General features: G+C 39.0%; 1 protein-coding gene across 1 annotated transcript in view; it reads left to right on the top strand.

Moving 5' to 3' along the window:
* Positions 1 to 16,023, top strand: part of LOC136863379 (phosphotriesterase-related protein) — a 137,508-nt gene that overhangs the window by 97,898 nt on the left and 23,587 nt on the right. The window contains exon 7 of the mRNA XM_067139782.2: positions 12,368 to 12,508. Within this exon, the coding sequence (XP_066995883.2) occupies positions 12,368 to 12,508 (141 nt within the window). The remainder of the gene's footprint in view (positions 1 to 12,367; positions 12,509 to 16,023) is intronic.

Genomic DNA, 16,023 nt, shown 5'->3' with positions numbered 1-16,023 from the left:
AGGATTTAAGGTCCTGACACCATGGGATTTTCAAGTGAAAATCCCACCCCAGCAACACCGGGAAGCAAACCACGGTCGCTGGGATGACAGGCAAGCAGCTAAGCCGCTATACCATTGTGTTCCTCAATAATAATAATAATAATAACAATAATTTATTGTGTTTATCATCACTGGGCAAAGGAAACCCATAATTCTTTCGGAGTAAACTTACCGAAGAAGTCTAAAACTGAGCAGTGAGCAATGGCCGAGAACTGTTCATTTCCAGAGCTTATCAATGGGATGGGTAGGTTTGTTTCTTTGAAGCTCAAATTGGGCAACATTCTTGATCATGAGGAAGGGTTGGGTAAGTATGGGTCAGTTAATCCCCAAGCATGAGCTTCATTAACAAGAGAATTGACTTAAGAATGCGAAAATTCCTGATTAGAGATGGGTCATCTGAGTCTCTACATCCTAATATTTACAAGTTTGTGAAGAAGTTAAGAGGGGTACAAACCGACGCATATTTTAGACAAAAATAATTCAAAACAAGATTTTATTTAAAATGAGCTGGCTCAACTTTTTTATGATCTGCTCACCAAAAACAGTTAGGAACTATGATAAACTTATGTACACCTTGAGAGGAACCCACGTACCACTCGTACCACATTTTGAATACCACTGCTCTACGCTGTGTGCAGTGGTATCAGCTACAGGTTGATCTACTTTTGTTACACATCATACAGGTGATGAGCAATGTTGCTAACATTAACAGCCAAAAACAACTTACTCCAGTACTGATCGTCTTCTAAAATTTTTTGCTGTTCGTTTTACATTGCATCAACAGAGACAAGTCTTATTGCGATGATGGTTTAGGACAGAGCTAGGACTGGGAACGAAGTGACCATGTCCTTAGTTAAAGAACAGCCCCAGTAGTTACTTGGTATGAAAATAGAAATCCATGGAAAACCATCTTCACTGCAACCAAGTGTGGGGTTCGAACCCATCATCTTTTGAATGCAAGCTCATAAAAACTTAAAGTATTAATAAATATATAATATTTCATGCATCAAACATGTTTTCACACCTGATCAGTTGTTTTTCCTTGTATGGTAGTTGTTGAAGCAGGAAATTTTGCAGACGACCACATTGTTACTTGCACATGTAACACTCGTTTGTTTCCTTAATTCTGTTTATACACAAACTTTGTGCTCGGTCATTCCATCGCACAATTTCTCATTACAGAAAAACCCCTATTAAGCATTTTTACAGGAACCTGATTTTTTAAAACCTTACACGGAAGTTTATCTTAAGTCGGGGTTTCAGCAGAAATCAAAGCTTTTCTAGAAATCTTTATATGTATTAACATAAATGGCACCATCAGACTGGTACATTATTTACTCAGCACAAGCAATAAAACAAGAAGATGCCTTCCCTAAATATTATACTGTAGTTACATGACTTTTCTGTAGCACACATATGGCAGTTGAAGATTGTAGTTTCCTAGCACTCACACTACAAAGTCAAAACATCCACATAAGATTTACATAATTGCAGCAGTATATGATGTTTCTTTGTCTACTTATGTTTTATCTATCATATGACTTTTAGTGCCACAGGTGTCCACAGACATGTTCGGCTCACCTGTTTCACACCTGATCAGTTGTTTTCCTTGTATGGTAGTTGTTGAAGCAGAAAATCTTTGCCTAAATACTTATTTACACAACTTTCAATAATGAAAATTCTCATTACCGGTACCTTTTTCTTTTTTCTCTCAAAATTGCACTTAGTTACCTGGTCTCTTTGGTATTATTAGTGACAGTTATTTTTCCACTTGACGGGAAATACTGAGGTTTTTTAATCCCTTATAGTACATAATATCTATATAAATAAAATGATAATTTATACCAGTAATATTATAACTTAATTTTAACCAAGCGAATTGGCCATGCGGTTAGGGTTGCTTAGCTGTGAACTTGCATTTGGGAGATGGTGGGTTCGATTCCCACCGTCGGCAGCCCTAAAGATTTGTTTCCCATTTCCACACAAGGAAAAACCAGGGGTTGTAGCTTAATTAAGGCTATGGATGCTACCTTCTCAATCCTAGCCCTTTCCCATCCTTGCATCACTGAAAACCTTTGATATATTAATGTGATGTTAAACCACTAGCAAAAAAAAAAAAAAGCTGAATTGTAACTTGGCCTTTACACTTTAGGTTTTTTCTTCATACTTCGTATTTATCTTGGGGGGAAAACAGCTTGACTGAATTTTTCGAAACTCAGTATTTAAATTCAGGGAGAGCTGGGATGTGCACTACTTCATTAGCACACAGTTGCATAGCTGTATCAAGGGGCCAAAACAGGAAATGTCAATACCCCATTCATAGCTGTATCAAAAAACTGTACTTTATACGTAATTAAAAAATATTTATGAATATAGATTTTTGTTATGGTACTAACAGCAATTCTATGAATGGAGACCATCACTGGTCTGAAAATACTGTTCATTCATCAAATACTGCAAATATTGAACAATACTTTTGGCATTGACATATTTATTTCCAGTATTATCTGAGTTTTTTTTTTTTTGTGGTTTAACTATGGATACCAAAATATCGTCCGGCGCCATGGCTAAATGGTTAACATTCTAGGGTGCAAGGGCCCTCAGGTTCAATTCCCGGCCAGGTCGGCGATTTTAACTTTCGTTAGTTAATTCTTCAGAATTGGGACTGGGTGTTTGTGCCGTCTTCATCATCAGAATTCATCTCAGGTAGGGCCCCATCCTAACAGACATGCAGGTCGCCTACAGGGTGTCTACTCAGAAGACCTGCACCAGGCATCTTGTGGAGGCCACACACCATTATTATTACCAAAATATCGTTGCCCCTATGCATACATGGAAGCAAAGTGGCATATTTGTTTGAATGGTGTGACATCGTCAGTTTTCAGCTTTGCTCGGTCTGTGGCAGTCACCATTCAAAAACTATAGTGTACTGCAGCTTCTACACTCAGCTAAGGTCAGATGTATACTATACGTGACATGAGCCTGATATCTCACTTTAGCACTAAGTGCCTGCGCATGTCACATTCCACTTCTGGCTTCACTCATGCTTAGAAAGCTTATGATGTCTTTTATCGTAAGTTCTTAACTTCCACATAACCATACTGAATACAAAAAAATACTTGAGAATTTCGTCATTTCCTTACACTAAATGCAGGTTCTATTATGTTGCAAATTACACTCAGTCGAATATAAAATTGCATTGCTCTTATAGTAACAACCCTACCAGATGTTCTTCACAATTTCCAGGGACAGATATATGCATTTTTTGCTGGCAGGACCTAGTGTTTACAGTGCACCATGTCTTCTGGTATAGGCTAGAGCAATTTTGTTACTTTCATTGATCTGTCTCTGTCTTATCCTTGACTTTGACAATATGAAAGTGACTGAGGTATGAGCGATGCTAGTAATGCCATTCCATGTGCAGCCAGTCCCTGCTATGAATGGTGTGAACATGTTGCTCATAGGGTCGGTTAGTGCATGCATTTCAGTGGGCTTGGCAGACTGATATGTAATAGCAACTTCTGGCTCGGTGAGGAAAGCAACGGGAAACTACCTCACTCCTCATTTCCCTAGTACGCCTCTTCAGTGATGCCTAGGCCATCTATGACAGCTGATGGCAGAGCTGTTGAGGATCCAACCAGCCTTAGGGCTGAAGACTGAACATACACATAAACTACTTTTGTAGTTTGCTGCAAATTAGTTTTTCATTTTGTTACGTTGTTTGATACACATTTGAAAGGATAAAAATACTGATTCCACTTACATACAAAAAATATTAATTTTGCTTGCATATTATTTATTTACTTACTTCATGTTACCATTTTCACTACTCAAAGCACTTTCATGGCTTTTTGTTTGCATAGAGGTTTTGCACAACTCCTGACACTAAAAATGTTGTTTGGCATAAAGAAAAAGGGCAGAAGATTCATTTGCACCTCAACAGAGAAAAGGAAACTCCTTCAACATCGAATTGCTTCCTGAACACTTCTGTGTTTCTCTGAAAATTGTAAAAGTAGTTAGTGCGACGTAAAGTCAATAACATTATTAACTTTCATGTTTTATTGAGCTCGATAGCTGCAGTTGCTTAAGTGTGGCCGGTATTCGGGAGATAATGGGTTCGAACACCACTGTCAACAGCCCTGAAGATGGTTTTCCGTGGTTTCCCATTTTCACACCAGGCTGTACCTTAATTAAGGCCACGGCCGCTTTCTTCCCACTCCTAGCGCTTTCCTGTCCCATCGTCGCCATAAGACCTATCTGTGTCGGTGCGACATAAAGCAACTTGCAAAAAAAACCTTTCGTGTTTTAGACATTTTCAAACTATATAAAATATTCTTATGATATACACTGGTGGAAAATGAATTCCCAACACTAAGAAGGAGTTGTGCTAGATTTGCAAAATTCGGGAGGCATGTTTGCACATCTTAAAATGACGTCTATTCAAATTTCACGCTAGTTGCTGAAGAGTGGTACTGGGAATGCCATTATGACCTTGTAAAGCAAGTTCGCTTTAAATACACACTTTACACTTTATGAGCATTAGTCATTGCCCGGTGATGACGTTTGGAGGCAGGTGTGTGTGAAACATGCCTTTAAGGATTCGAAGAAGGAAGTATCAGCAGCTTACTGAGTTTGTGTGAGGCCATATAATAGGGCTACGAGAAGGTGGATGTTCTTTCCACGATATTACAGAAAGACTTGGCAGGAATGTATCCGCAGTGCATCAGGATTGGCAACAATGGTCATGGGAAGACACTATCTCAAGAAGACCGGGTCCGGCCACGCACGGACCACTACGGAGAGGGAAGACTGCCATATTTGCTGCATGGTTGTGGTGGATCATACTGGATCTGCAGCAGCCATTAGACCTTCAGTTGGCACCAGAGAGACACACCGAACTGTAACAAATCAATTATTTGAGGGACAGCTCTGAGTCAGATATCCTGTTGTGTTCCTGCCACAAACTCCCAATCATTGCCATCTTCGACTTCAGTGGTGTCAAGCTAGAACTCGTTGAAGGATGAAATGGAGATCTGTTGTGTTCTCAGATGGGAGCCATTTCTAACTTGGTGCAGGTGATGGCCGTAGATTGGAAAGGTGGAGGCCAGATGAGCGCTTGGAACCAAACTGTCTGCAGCGTCAACACACTGGACCTAAACCAGGAGTTATGGTCTAGGGAGCAATTTCCTTTGACAGCAGAAGCAGTCTCATCATTATCCCAAGAACCTTGACGGCGGTTTTGTATGTCAGACTGGTGATTGAACCGGTTGTGCTGCCATTCATTCACAGTATTCAAGGGGGTGTTTTCCAATGCTCATCCACATAGTGCTGCTTTCACCAAATGTGCTCTACAGGGTGTCAGCCAGTTGCCTTGGCCTGCGAGATAACCAGACCTTGTGCCCATTGAGCATGTGTGGGACATTATGGGATGACAAATCCAGTGTCATCCAATACCAGCAATAATCGTTGCTGATTTGACTGACCAAGTGCAACAAGCATGGAACACTATCATACAAAATGACATACAGCACCTGTACGACAAAATGAATGCACGTTTGCATGCTTGCATTCAAAGTTGTGGTGACTACAGTGGTTATGTCACATGTGTTCTCACACATACTTGGACCTGTGACCTGGAAACTTCACTCAAATAAATATGTTACCTAGACAATTACCTAGCCTAAATGGCATTCCTCTAGTGTTGGGATTTCATTTTCTGCCAGTGTATATCACCATGCAGGTGTCCATGTGCTTACAGACACCGTAAATTGCTAAGTAAGCACAAGTTATGTGCTGCAGAACTGACATTTAGTTATTTGCAAAGAGAACAGTGATTGGAAGTAGTAGACCAATGATATCACAGCTGGAGAGTATAGCTAAGGGAAATACTCAAGTGTTTTATAAAAATGAATTATGGGATGTTATGTTGATGTAAATCCGCACTAATAATGAACACTAAGACTCTGTGGTTTTCTGGGAAGAAGTGATTAAAATCCAGGGACATTCCGGAGACTGTTTCCTCCGGGGACAAGAAGCAAAATTCTGGGACTGTCCTTAGAAAATGGGGATGTCTGGTAATCTTATCTTACAGAATCATTTTTGGGACTTGGAAATTTCTTGCATTATATGCAAATTTATGCTAAACTGAGGTCACATAAAATCAGGGTTATACTGTATTACTGGGAACAGAAGCTATTTTGTTGACTTTCAGACCACATTGTAGGTGGACAGGGTGTTTCAGATATTCTTCTTCATCTTATTGCATTGGAAGAGACAAAGGAATAGCAGTTTTTACTGCTGGTATAAGATTAAGAACATTGTACAAACATGGAAAGAAAGGACTCAAGCAGGTAAATATAAGTAATGGATAAAAGAAAGAAATGCTCCCTCCTCCTACACTGACCTATGATTGTGTTCAGTGAGAAAGCATGGGAATTTTCTTTCGGGTAGCTAAACAGGACACAACCTTTCAAGGAACAACAACAACACCTGCTGCTGCTGCTGCTACTTTTTAAGTGTAGGTCTGTCATAAATATTGTGTACCTATCTGAAGTTTCCTGTCTTCTATTTGGGATTGCCAATTCAGCCTTTTCTTTCTTTTCTATTTGCTTTACGTTGCACTGACACAGATAGGTCTTATGGTGATGATGGGAGAAGAAAGGGTTAGGAATAGGAAGGAAGCGGCCATGGCCATAATTAAGGTACAGCCCCAGCAGTTACCTGATGTGAAAATGGGAAGCCATGGAAAACCATCTTAAGGGCTGCCGACAGTGGGGTTCGAACCCACTATCTCCCGGATGCAAGCTCACAGCTGCGGATCCCTAACCGCATGGTCAACTCGACCGGTAATTCAGCTCTTAAATCCCTTTAATACAGAGGGTGCCAATAAAATGTAGACACTATTTGTTCATTAATAACTTTCTTACAAATTGAGATACAAGCCTGAAATTTGGTGAAGATATAGCTTAATGTTCAACGTATTGAAATCACTTGAGGTGTTCAAAGTGGCCACAGTCAGCAGTCAAACACAGTTGATACCACCTAACACTGCAACTGACATCATTCTGTGACATGTCCAGTGGAATTGCTGCACATGTTAATTCAATGTTTTTTCATAGTGCAGCTAGTGTATGTGCCTTTGCCTGATACACAACATTTTTTACAAGTCCCTCAGAAGTAGAAGTCTAGAGGCGATACCTCTGGAAACCGTGCTAGAAATTCGACATTTCAATGGTAGTGAGCTCAGACACCATCTTGTTGAAACTAAAACCTATCGCCCCCATACAGATCTCAGATTGCAGGTAAAATTGATGTCTGCAGCTTATCGATATAACCTGCACTGCTAACTAACTGTTCCTTCAAAGAAGAACGGCCTAGTCATCCCCTGAGAGGACTACCTGCACCACACATTAAGCCCTGGTAAATTGACGTGTCGGTGGCTGTGTTCAAAATTTCTTCCTCCATTGTCACTGTACCGCAGAAATATTTTCAAACTTGAAATACTACTTCAAAATCAACTTCCTTTCTTTCTTTCTTTCTTTGAATGATATAGCCTTGCATCTGCCATGTTGTGTCTCTGTTCATGTCACTTGTAAACAAACTAAACAGAAGTTACCAATCCAAGGCCACCTAAATCCAAGACATTAACCTACCCCTTCATCAAATTTCAGATTTTTATCTCAATTTATTACAAAATTATTGATGAACTAACAGTGTATACATTATATTGGCACTTTCAATAGTATATGCAATTTTCTTATTGGCATGTTGATTTCCACTACTGTATTTAGCAAATGGTTACCTTTAACTGTGCATGTTCATCACTATCTAAATCATATTTATTTATGTCTACAAAAGTGATGAATAAATTATAAGACTCCATGAAACTCTGTGTAGCATGAAATTGACATATTTTTTGTGAAATAGCTATATAACACTAATTTTCACTTTAGAGAACAAAACTCACTAGGGAAAGCCAGCCTACAAATTCTATAGCTAAGCACGCATGGAGAATGTATAGGCATGCACATCAATTCCTACTAGTCTCGGATCAGACAACTAAGGAAAGCTGAGTTATCTACATTTTACCCTTGTTCTTAGGTGAGAATAAACCACTGTTTGTTTGCTAGGTAGGGTATCGCTACATGTATTCGCCATGCATGCCTTCAGTTGTACATTCAGTTCAGGTATTATATTTGTTTATCTAGAATATTTTTCGGAAAGCTCAGTTTACCCAGTCTATTTTCAGGCTTTACTACTGATTGTGTGTGTCCTAACTTCTTTCTGTCTGTGATTTCATTTGTCACTTGTTTCTTTCCATGACTCATAATGGCTGCTAATTTGTAAAGTATCTGGAAAGTGTCATTACTATGTAAAATTCACATTGTACTCCAGAATATCACATTAAATCTTATAAAACCCTCAGTTTACGGATGTACAGTATAATATTAAACATCTATAGTTGGATAATTACAAAATCTTGGATCATTTTGATAAATTAATCTCATACATCATCATCATCATCATCATCATCATCATCATCATCATCATCATCATCACACATTTTCCTTGTCCAGCTCCCATCAGATTGGGATGTTTTTGGCACCTTGCCATCTTCCTCTATCCAACCACCATTGTTCCTCCTTAACAGTGTTCCAGTACAGGTTTCTTCCATACCATTCTTGATCAATTTCAGCCACCTTAGCATTGGTCTCCCTTTTGCCCTCCCTCCTTCTTTCTGGGTCTCCATCTCTGCTTTGGCATCATTCCCTCTTCCATCCTCTAAACATGTCCAAAGCATCTACTTTTATCCTTCTCCATTCTGTCATAAAGCTTTTCCACTCTGATTTCCTTCATGATGTCCTGACTTTTTTACTCTGTCCTTTATTGTCTCTCCTATTGTACTTAAAATATTTATTTTTCAGGCCTGGATTATATTTTCTTGTTGCTTTGTCAGTGTCCAGGTTTCTGCTGCATATGTCAGTACACCTCCTTACATCATCAACATAATCATCTTGAACCAGCTCCAGATTCCCGGGTGTGGTGAATGAGTATTCTCCACTTACTTCTATTCATGTACATGCCTTCTTCCATTCATTAGCAATTCCTTCCTCCACACCAGGTTTCTCACACTCTACTAAAATGCATTTCCCTCTTGAATCTTTTACTGATCTCCATGTCCAGGCCTGCATCCTGAACCAGTTCACTTCCCATCTTCTACAACATTTTTCTCCATCTGTTAGTGTTTGAAGCGACTCATATTACTCAATATTTTCATTCCATGCTAGACCTGTTCCTTACTAACTCCAGTCCCTGGACGTAATACCTGGATTTTGTGATCTCCAAGCTATAATTACAACGTTGACCTTAAGAAAATCCTTCCCAAAACTCCTCTCCAGTATAATATATCATTTCTTCCTGCACCAGCTGGAATGATCTTTCCTCTCTTCAATCAAAAAATGTTCCAATTCTCCTCACATCCTTCACCAGTGATATATATATATATTTTTTGCTATTTGTTTTACGTCGCACCAACACAGATATGTCTTATGGCGACGATGGGACAGGAAAGGCCTAGGAATGGGAAGGAAGCATCCATGGCCTTAGTTAAGGTACAGTCCCAGCATTTGCCTGGTGTGAAAATGGGAAACCACGGGAAACCATTTTCAGGGCTGCCGACAGTGGGGTTCGAACCCACTATCTCCTGAATACTGGATACTGGCCGCACTTAAGTGACTGCAGCTATCGAGCTCGGTAGTGATATAAATATCAATGAGATCTGGCAAAACTGGAAAAATGTACTTTTCAAATGCGTCGATCAAGTATCCAAAAAGAGATAATATCAGGTATCCGAAAGAAAAATAATTTACAGAGAAAATGGAAGGAAAATCCAAGTGACAGTAGGTAGGAGAAGTACAGACTGTCTAGGTACAAAATCAAATCATTAATCCATGATACCTACAGTTCATATATCCACAGCCTTGGTTCCAGTAGCAAAGAGCTATGGGCTTTCATCAGAAACAAAAGCAGCAACAGTGCTCCATCCATCTTCAGTTTCAGTTTCCCTTCTCCAAGAAATAGCAGCCATATTTAAAAGTAAATTAAAAAATAACCTCACCACGGCTGACAAGGACGAAGACAAGTTCACTACAAGGTCCTGCCCCTATCTAGTCTTTACCTCGCTGCTAACAAGGTCGCAGTGAGTCTTCGGAGAACCAGACCCCATGCAGCGAGCGGCCCAGATAACATGCCGGCCAGAATTCTCCACCGCTGTGCAGTTGCAGTGGCACTTTCTCTTTGCACAATACAGTATTTAATATTTCTATGAACAGTGGGACTGTGCCAGATGAATGAAAGAAAGCAGACATCGTTCCCATGTTCAAAGACGGCAACAGAGAAAATGTAGACATTTAATGCCCGGTCTCCATTGCATCTGGTTTATGTAAGTGCATACAATGCCTAATTGTTAAACATTTGCTGTTTTTTCTGAATGAGAGAAACCTGTTGAATAACAACCAACATGGATTCCTCTTTGGAAAATCCTGTACTACACTTTTAACAATGGTGATTGATGACTGGCAACATTCCCTGGACCAGTCTAATATCTCCCAAGTGGACTGTGTTAACTCTCGACTGGAGTAAGGCCTTTGATCAGGTACCCCATCAACGACTGTTGTTAAAACTTAACAAGTATGGCATTCAAGGCAAACTGCTGGCATGGCTTTGATCATTTCTGGTAGGTCGAACGCAGTGCGTCATGTTCAGTAGGGCCAGGTCAGACCATACTTTAGTCACCTCGGGTGTGATTCATTGTAGTGTGATGGGGCTGTTTCTGTACACGATCGTTACGCTGGATCTACCAGGTTGTGTATCATCTACTATGGCACAGTACGCTGATGACACCATCATTTACAGCACCATTCATAATGGGAACGACATAAATAGGTCACAGTCATATCTTGATAATGTGCCTCTCTGGTGCAAAAAAATTGAATATCCATAAATGTACAGAAATTTAAATATATCCACTTAACCTGAGCAAGGTCACCATTACAACATCGAATTTCACTGTGTGGTGAAAACCTGATGCCTTACACCTCAATAACATTGCTTGGCATTCATATTTGCAGCAGTTTAAAATGGAACAAGCATATTGAGGAAATAAAGGGGCAAAGCTTACAGAGTCTTGGGATTTATCTGCAAATCTCTACTGGAAGCCAGAAAGAAGGCAGTTCAGACGGCCTATTTGGCATTAGTACGGCCAATACTGTTGTACGGGCTTCCTTCCTGGCATCCCTCTACAGTAGATAACATGACGAAACTAGAAGGAGTTCAACGCCGAGCAGAACGACTAATTGCTCAACATGGTCACTTAAGTACAGTCAGGTAACTGTCCCTCATAACAGCTCTATGTAAACAAATAGATATTGCTTTTCTGAGAAAATCCCTCGCAGGTAACATTCACATCAACCCTTTCAATCGCTTACAGCTGAACTACCGTTCCACTCAAAGAGGTCAAAGTGTGTCCCTTTTCCCTCCACTTGCAAGGACAGCATCTTATCAAAGTGGCTTCTTAATTCGTTCTGCTTGGCTATGGAATGAACTCTTACCACAGAAAAAAAGAACAACCTACTGAAAAACTGTATAAAGAGGTAAAAGGAATGTATATATAATGAAACGTACTGTACATAACATAATTTTCTACTGTGCAAATGTTCAGTATGCATGGGAGGGTGGATGAAAGTTTATGTGATCCTGAGTGAGTGAGACTGTATGTGATTATTAATGAGCCGGTCTAGCTGAAGTATATGTGGGGATTCAAGTGTGTATATGTGTGGGGGTGGGGGAGGGTGTGAGGGGGTGTGTGAGTAGAATTACTTGAATGTTGAACAGATCTTGTGAATATTATGTAAATAATATGTCTATGTACATACAGTAACTGTATATAAGCACATTCTGTATATTATAATTGTAATTTTTTAATATTGGAATTTTAAGTGGGGATGGAGGCACATTTCTCCATTCACCATCCCTGAATTTTATCTACAATTTGTGGAAAATAAATAAGTGAATTAATAATAATAATAATAATAATAATAATAATAATAATAATAATAATAATAATAATAATAATAATAATAATAATAATAATAATACAGAATTTCAAGTTTTTGTATCTTTATTTTTATAATTCCTTTCTCTTCCCTTTCTCCTATAGTCAACACCATTGTCTTACTCTTTTCTGTGCTGATTTTCATACATTGTAGATAATAAATCCAAAGCAGCTTTTTGAGTATAAAATATTATTGATAACATTGTGTATTTGTAGATGCAGTTTGGTGGACATGGATTTTCTCATATTCTAACAAATATTCTGCACCGCTTAAAAGCTAAAGGAGTCGACCAGGCAACTGTTGATCAAATTTCCATAATAAATCCTGCAAACTGGCTTGCTTGGGAATTGGACTAGGTATGTATCTCACATCTCTTTTGATTATGTTTTAGGAACAATTCCATTTCTTTAGTAATTAATGGTACTTGATTAACTATGCCTAACTTCAAAATGGCTTGTGAAACCTTAAAATTAAAAAGCAAGAAAATTATATGCATAAGAAAGTGGACTTTTATAGACAATGAAATAAATTAAAGTTACCCAGGAAGTTACAATTTTATTGAGTTAGACTGGCTGTAAAGAGTCCATCTCTTTGGCTGAATGGCCAGTGGTTCATAGGGTCCTAGTGAGATCCCATCTACATTGGGAAGTCACTTAACTCCTCTAGCTTGGGGATTGGGAGTTTGTGTTTGTCTCAGTACTGAACTCTCAATGAGATACATATCTCTAGGCACTGCCACGATAGAATTTTTGAAGATAAATATATAAAGAAAATGAATAATTGTATAATTTCAAGTCCAAAGGAAACCCTCCTACCTGATATATTACTATGACTGAAAATTTCATTGACATAAAATTCCTTTCAAGTACTGGTACAAATTTTGAAAATTGTTTTTGTAGTAGGAGTTATTGTTGCTGTTGTTATTGTTTCTGTTGTTATTGACTGATTTTTAGAGGCTAAAATAATAAACATCCCATTTGGTTCTATGTATGAAGGCTACCTTTGTGCTGTCCCCAACATTCCTGAAGCTCAAATACCACACACAACTATATCCTCCACGAGACTAAAGTGCAGTTTCCTATACACAGCAGGCCAGGCTGAACAGCTCAGACTGTAGAGCGATAGCCTTCTGAGCTCAGGTTGGCAGGTTTGATCCTGGTTCAGCCTGATGCTACTTGTAGGTGCTCAAATACACCAGCCTTGTGTCTATAGATTTCATGGAATGTGAAACAACTCCTGTGGGATAAAATTTCAGCACCTCAGCATCTCCAGAAACCATAAATCATCATCATCATCATCATCATCATCATCATCATCATCGTCATCATCATTATACATGGCAAAGGCTGCCCATCTTCACTGTAGGATCTGTCTTACAAGGGCTCTGCATCAGGCTAGCATAGCCACATGACGATGTAACTTTAACATGCTTCTTCACCTTCCATTTTGTATTTTCCCATATTGTTGCCATAGAAACCAGGTGTTGGATTGCAAAACTTTCCCAGGAACAGACGTGGACTCTGACCACAACTTATTGGTCATGAAATGCCATTTGAAGTTGAAGAAATTGAAGAAAGGAAAGAATGCAAAAAGATGGGATCTAGACAAGTTGAAAGAAAAGAGTGTGAGGGATTGTTTCAAGGAACGTGTTGCACAAGGACTAAATGAAAAGGCTAAAGGAAACACTATAGAGGAAGAGTGGAGAGTAATGAAAAATGAAGTCAGTAGGGCTGCTGAAGAAATGTTAGGAAGGAAGAAAAGATCAACTAAGAATCAGTGGAAAACTCAGAAGATACAAGACCTGATTGATGAACGACGAAAATACAAGAATTCTAGAAATGAAGAGGGCAGAAAAGAATACAGGCGATTAAAGAATGAAGTGGATAGAAAGTGCAAGGTAGCTAAGGAAGAATGGGTGAAGGAGAAGTGCAAGGATGTCGAAGGCTATATGGTCCTGGGAAAGGTAGATGCTGCATACAGGAAAATCAAGGAAACCTTTGGAGAAAGGAAATCTAGCTGCTTGAATATTAAGAGCTCAGATGGAAAGCCACTTCTAGAGAAAGAAGACAAAGCAGAAAGATGGCAGGAGCATATCCAACAGTTGTATGAAGGTAAAGATGTAGATAATTTGGTTCTGGAACATGAAGAGGCTGTTAATGCTGATGAAATGGGAGAACCAATTTTGAGGTCAGAGTTTGACAGAGCGGTGAGTGACCTCAATAGGAACAAGGCACCTGGAATTGATGACATTCCCTCTGAATTACTGACTGCCTTAGGAGAAACCAGCATGGCAAGGTTATTTCATTTAGTGTGCAAGATGTATGAGACAGGAGAAGTCCCATCCGATTTTTGGAAGAATGTTGTTATACCTATTCCCAAGAAAGCTGGTGCTGACAGGTGTGAAAACTACCACACCATTAGTTTAGTATCTCATGCCTGCAAAATTTTAACACGTATTATTTACAGAAGAATGGAAAACCGAGTTGAAGCTGAGTTGGGAGAAGATCAATTTGGCTTCAGAAGAAATGTAGGAACACGTGAAGCAATCCTGACTTTACGTCTGATCTTAGAGGATCGAATCAAGAAGGACAAGCCCACGTACATGGCATTTGTATATCTAGAAAAGGCACTCAATAATGTTGATTGGACCAAGCTATTTCTGATTCTGAAGATGATAGAGATCAGATACCGAGAACGAAGAATTATCTACAATCTGTATAAAAATCAGTGTGCAGTGATAAGAATCAAGGGCTTTGAAAAAGAAGCAGCAATTCAGAAAGGAGTGAGGCAAGGCTGCAGATTGTCCCCTTTCCTTTTTGATGTTTACATAGAACAGGCAGTAAAGGAAAACAAAGAGAAATTTGGAAAGGGAATCACAGTCCAAGGAGAGAAAATCAAAACCTTGAGATTTGCCGATGATATTGTTATTTTATCTGAGACTGCAGAAGATCTCGAGAAGTTGCTGAATGGTGTGGATGAAGTCTTGGGTAAAGAGTACAAGATGAAAATAAATAAGTCCAAAACAAAAGTAATGGAGTGCAGTCGAATGAAGGCAGGTGATGCAGGAAATATTAGATTAGGAAATTAAGTCTTAAAGGAAGTAGATGAATATTGTTACTTGGGTAGTAAAATAACTAACGATGGCAGAAGTAAGGAGGACATAAAATGCAGACTAGCACAGGCAAGGAAGAGCTTTCTTAAGAAAAGAAATTTGCTCACTTCAAACATTGATATCGGAATTAGAAAGGTGTTTTTGAAGAATTTCGTGTGGAGTGTGGCATTATATGGAAGTGAAACATGGACGATAACTAGCTCAGAAAGAAAGAGAATAGAAGCTTTTGAAATGTGGTGTTACAGAAGGATGCTGAAGGTGAGATGGATAGATCGAATCACGAATGAAGAGATACTGAATCGAATTGGTGAGAGGAGATCGATTTGGCTAAATTTGGCGAGAAGAAGAGATAGAATGATAGGACACATCTTAAGACACCCAGGACTTGTTCAGTTGGTTTTTGAAGGAAGTGTAGGTGGTAAGAACGGTAGGGGTAGACCAAGGTATGAATATGACAAGCAGATTAGAGCAGATGTAGGATGCAATAGTTACGTAGAAATAAAAAGGTTAGCACAGGATAGGGTGGCATGGGATCTGCATCAAACCAGTCTATGGACTGATGACTCAAACAACAACAATACTAATAATCCATCTCATCGTCGCAATAAGACCTATCTGTGTCGGTGTGACGTAAAGCAATTTTCAAAAAAAGAAAAAAATAATCCATCTACTATTCTATCATTAAATAGAATCAAATAACCTCTTGGGGTTAAATAGAGATTTTGATAAAAATCCATTTCATCCTTATTTCTCATTGTG

Source organism: Anabrus simplex, chromosome 2, assembly GCF_040414725.1.
Source record: "Anabrus simplex isolate iqAnaSimp1 chromosome 2, ASM4041472v1, whole genome shotgun sequence".
Classification (NCBI taxonomy): domain Eukaryota; kingdom Metazoa; phylum Arthropoda; class Insecta; order Orthoptera; family Tettigoniidae; genus Anabrus; species Anabrus simplex.
This window is presented reverse-complemented; position numbering and strand designations above follow the sequence as displayed.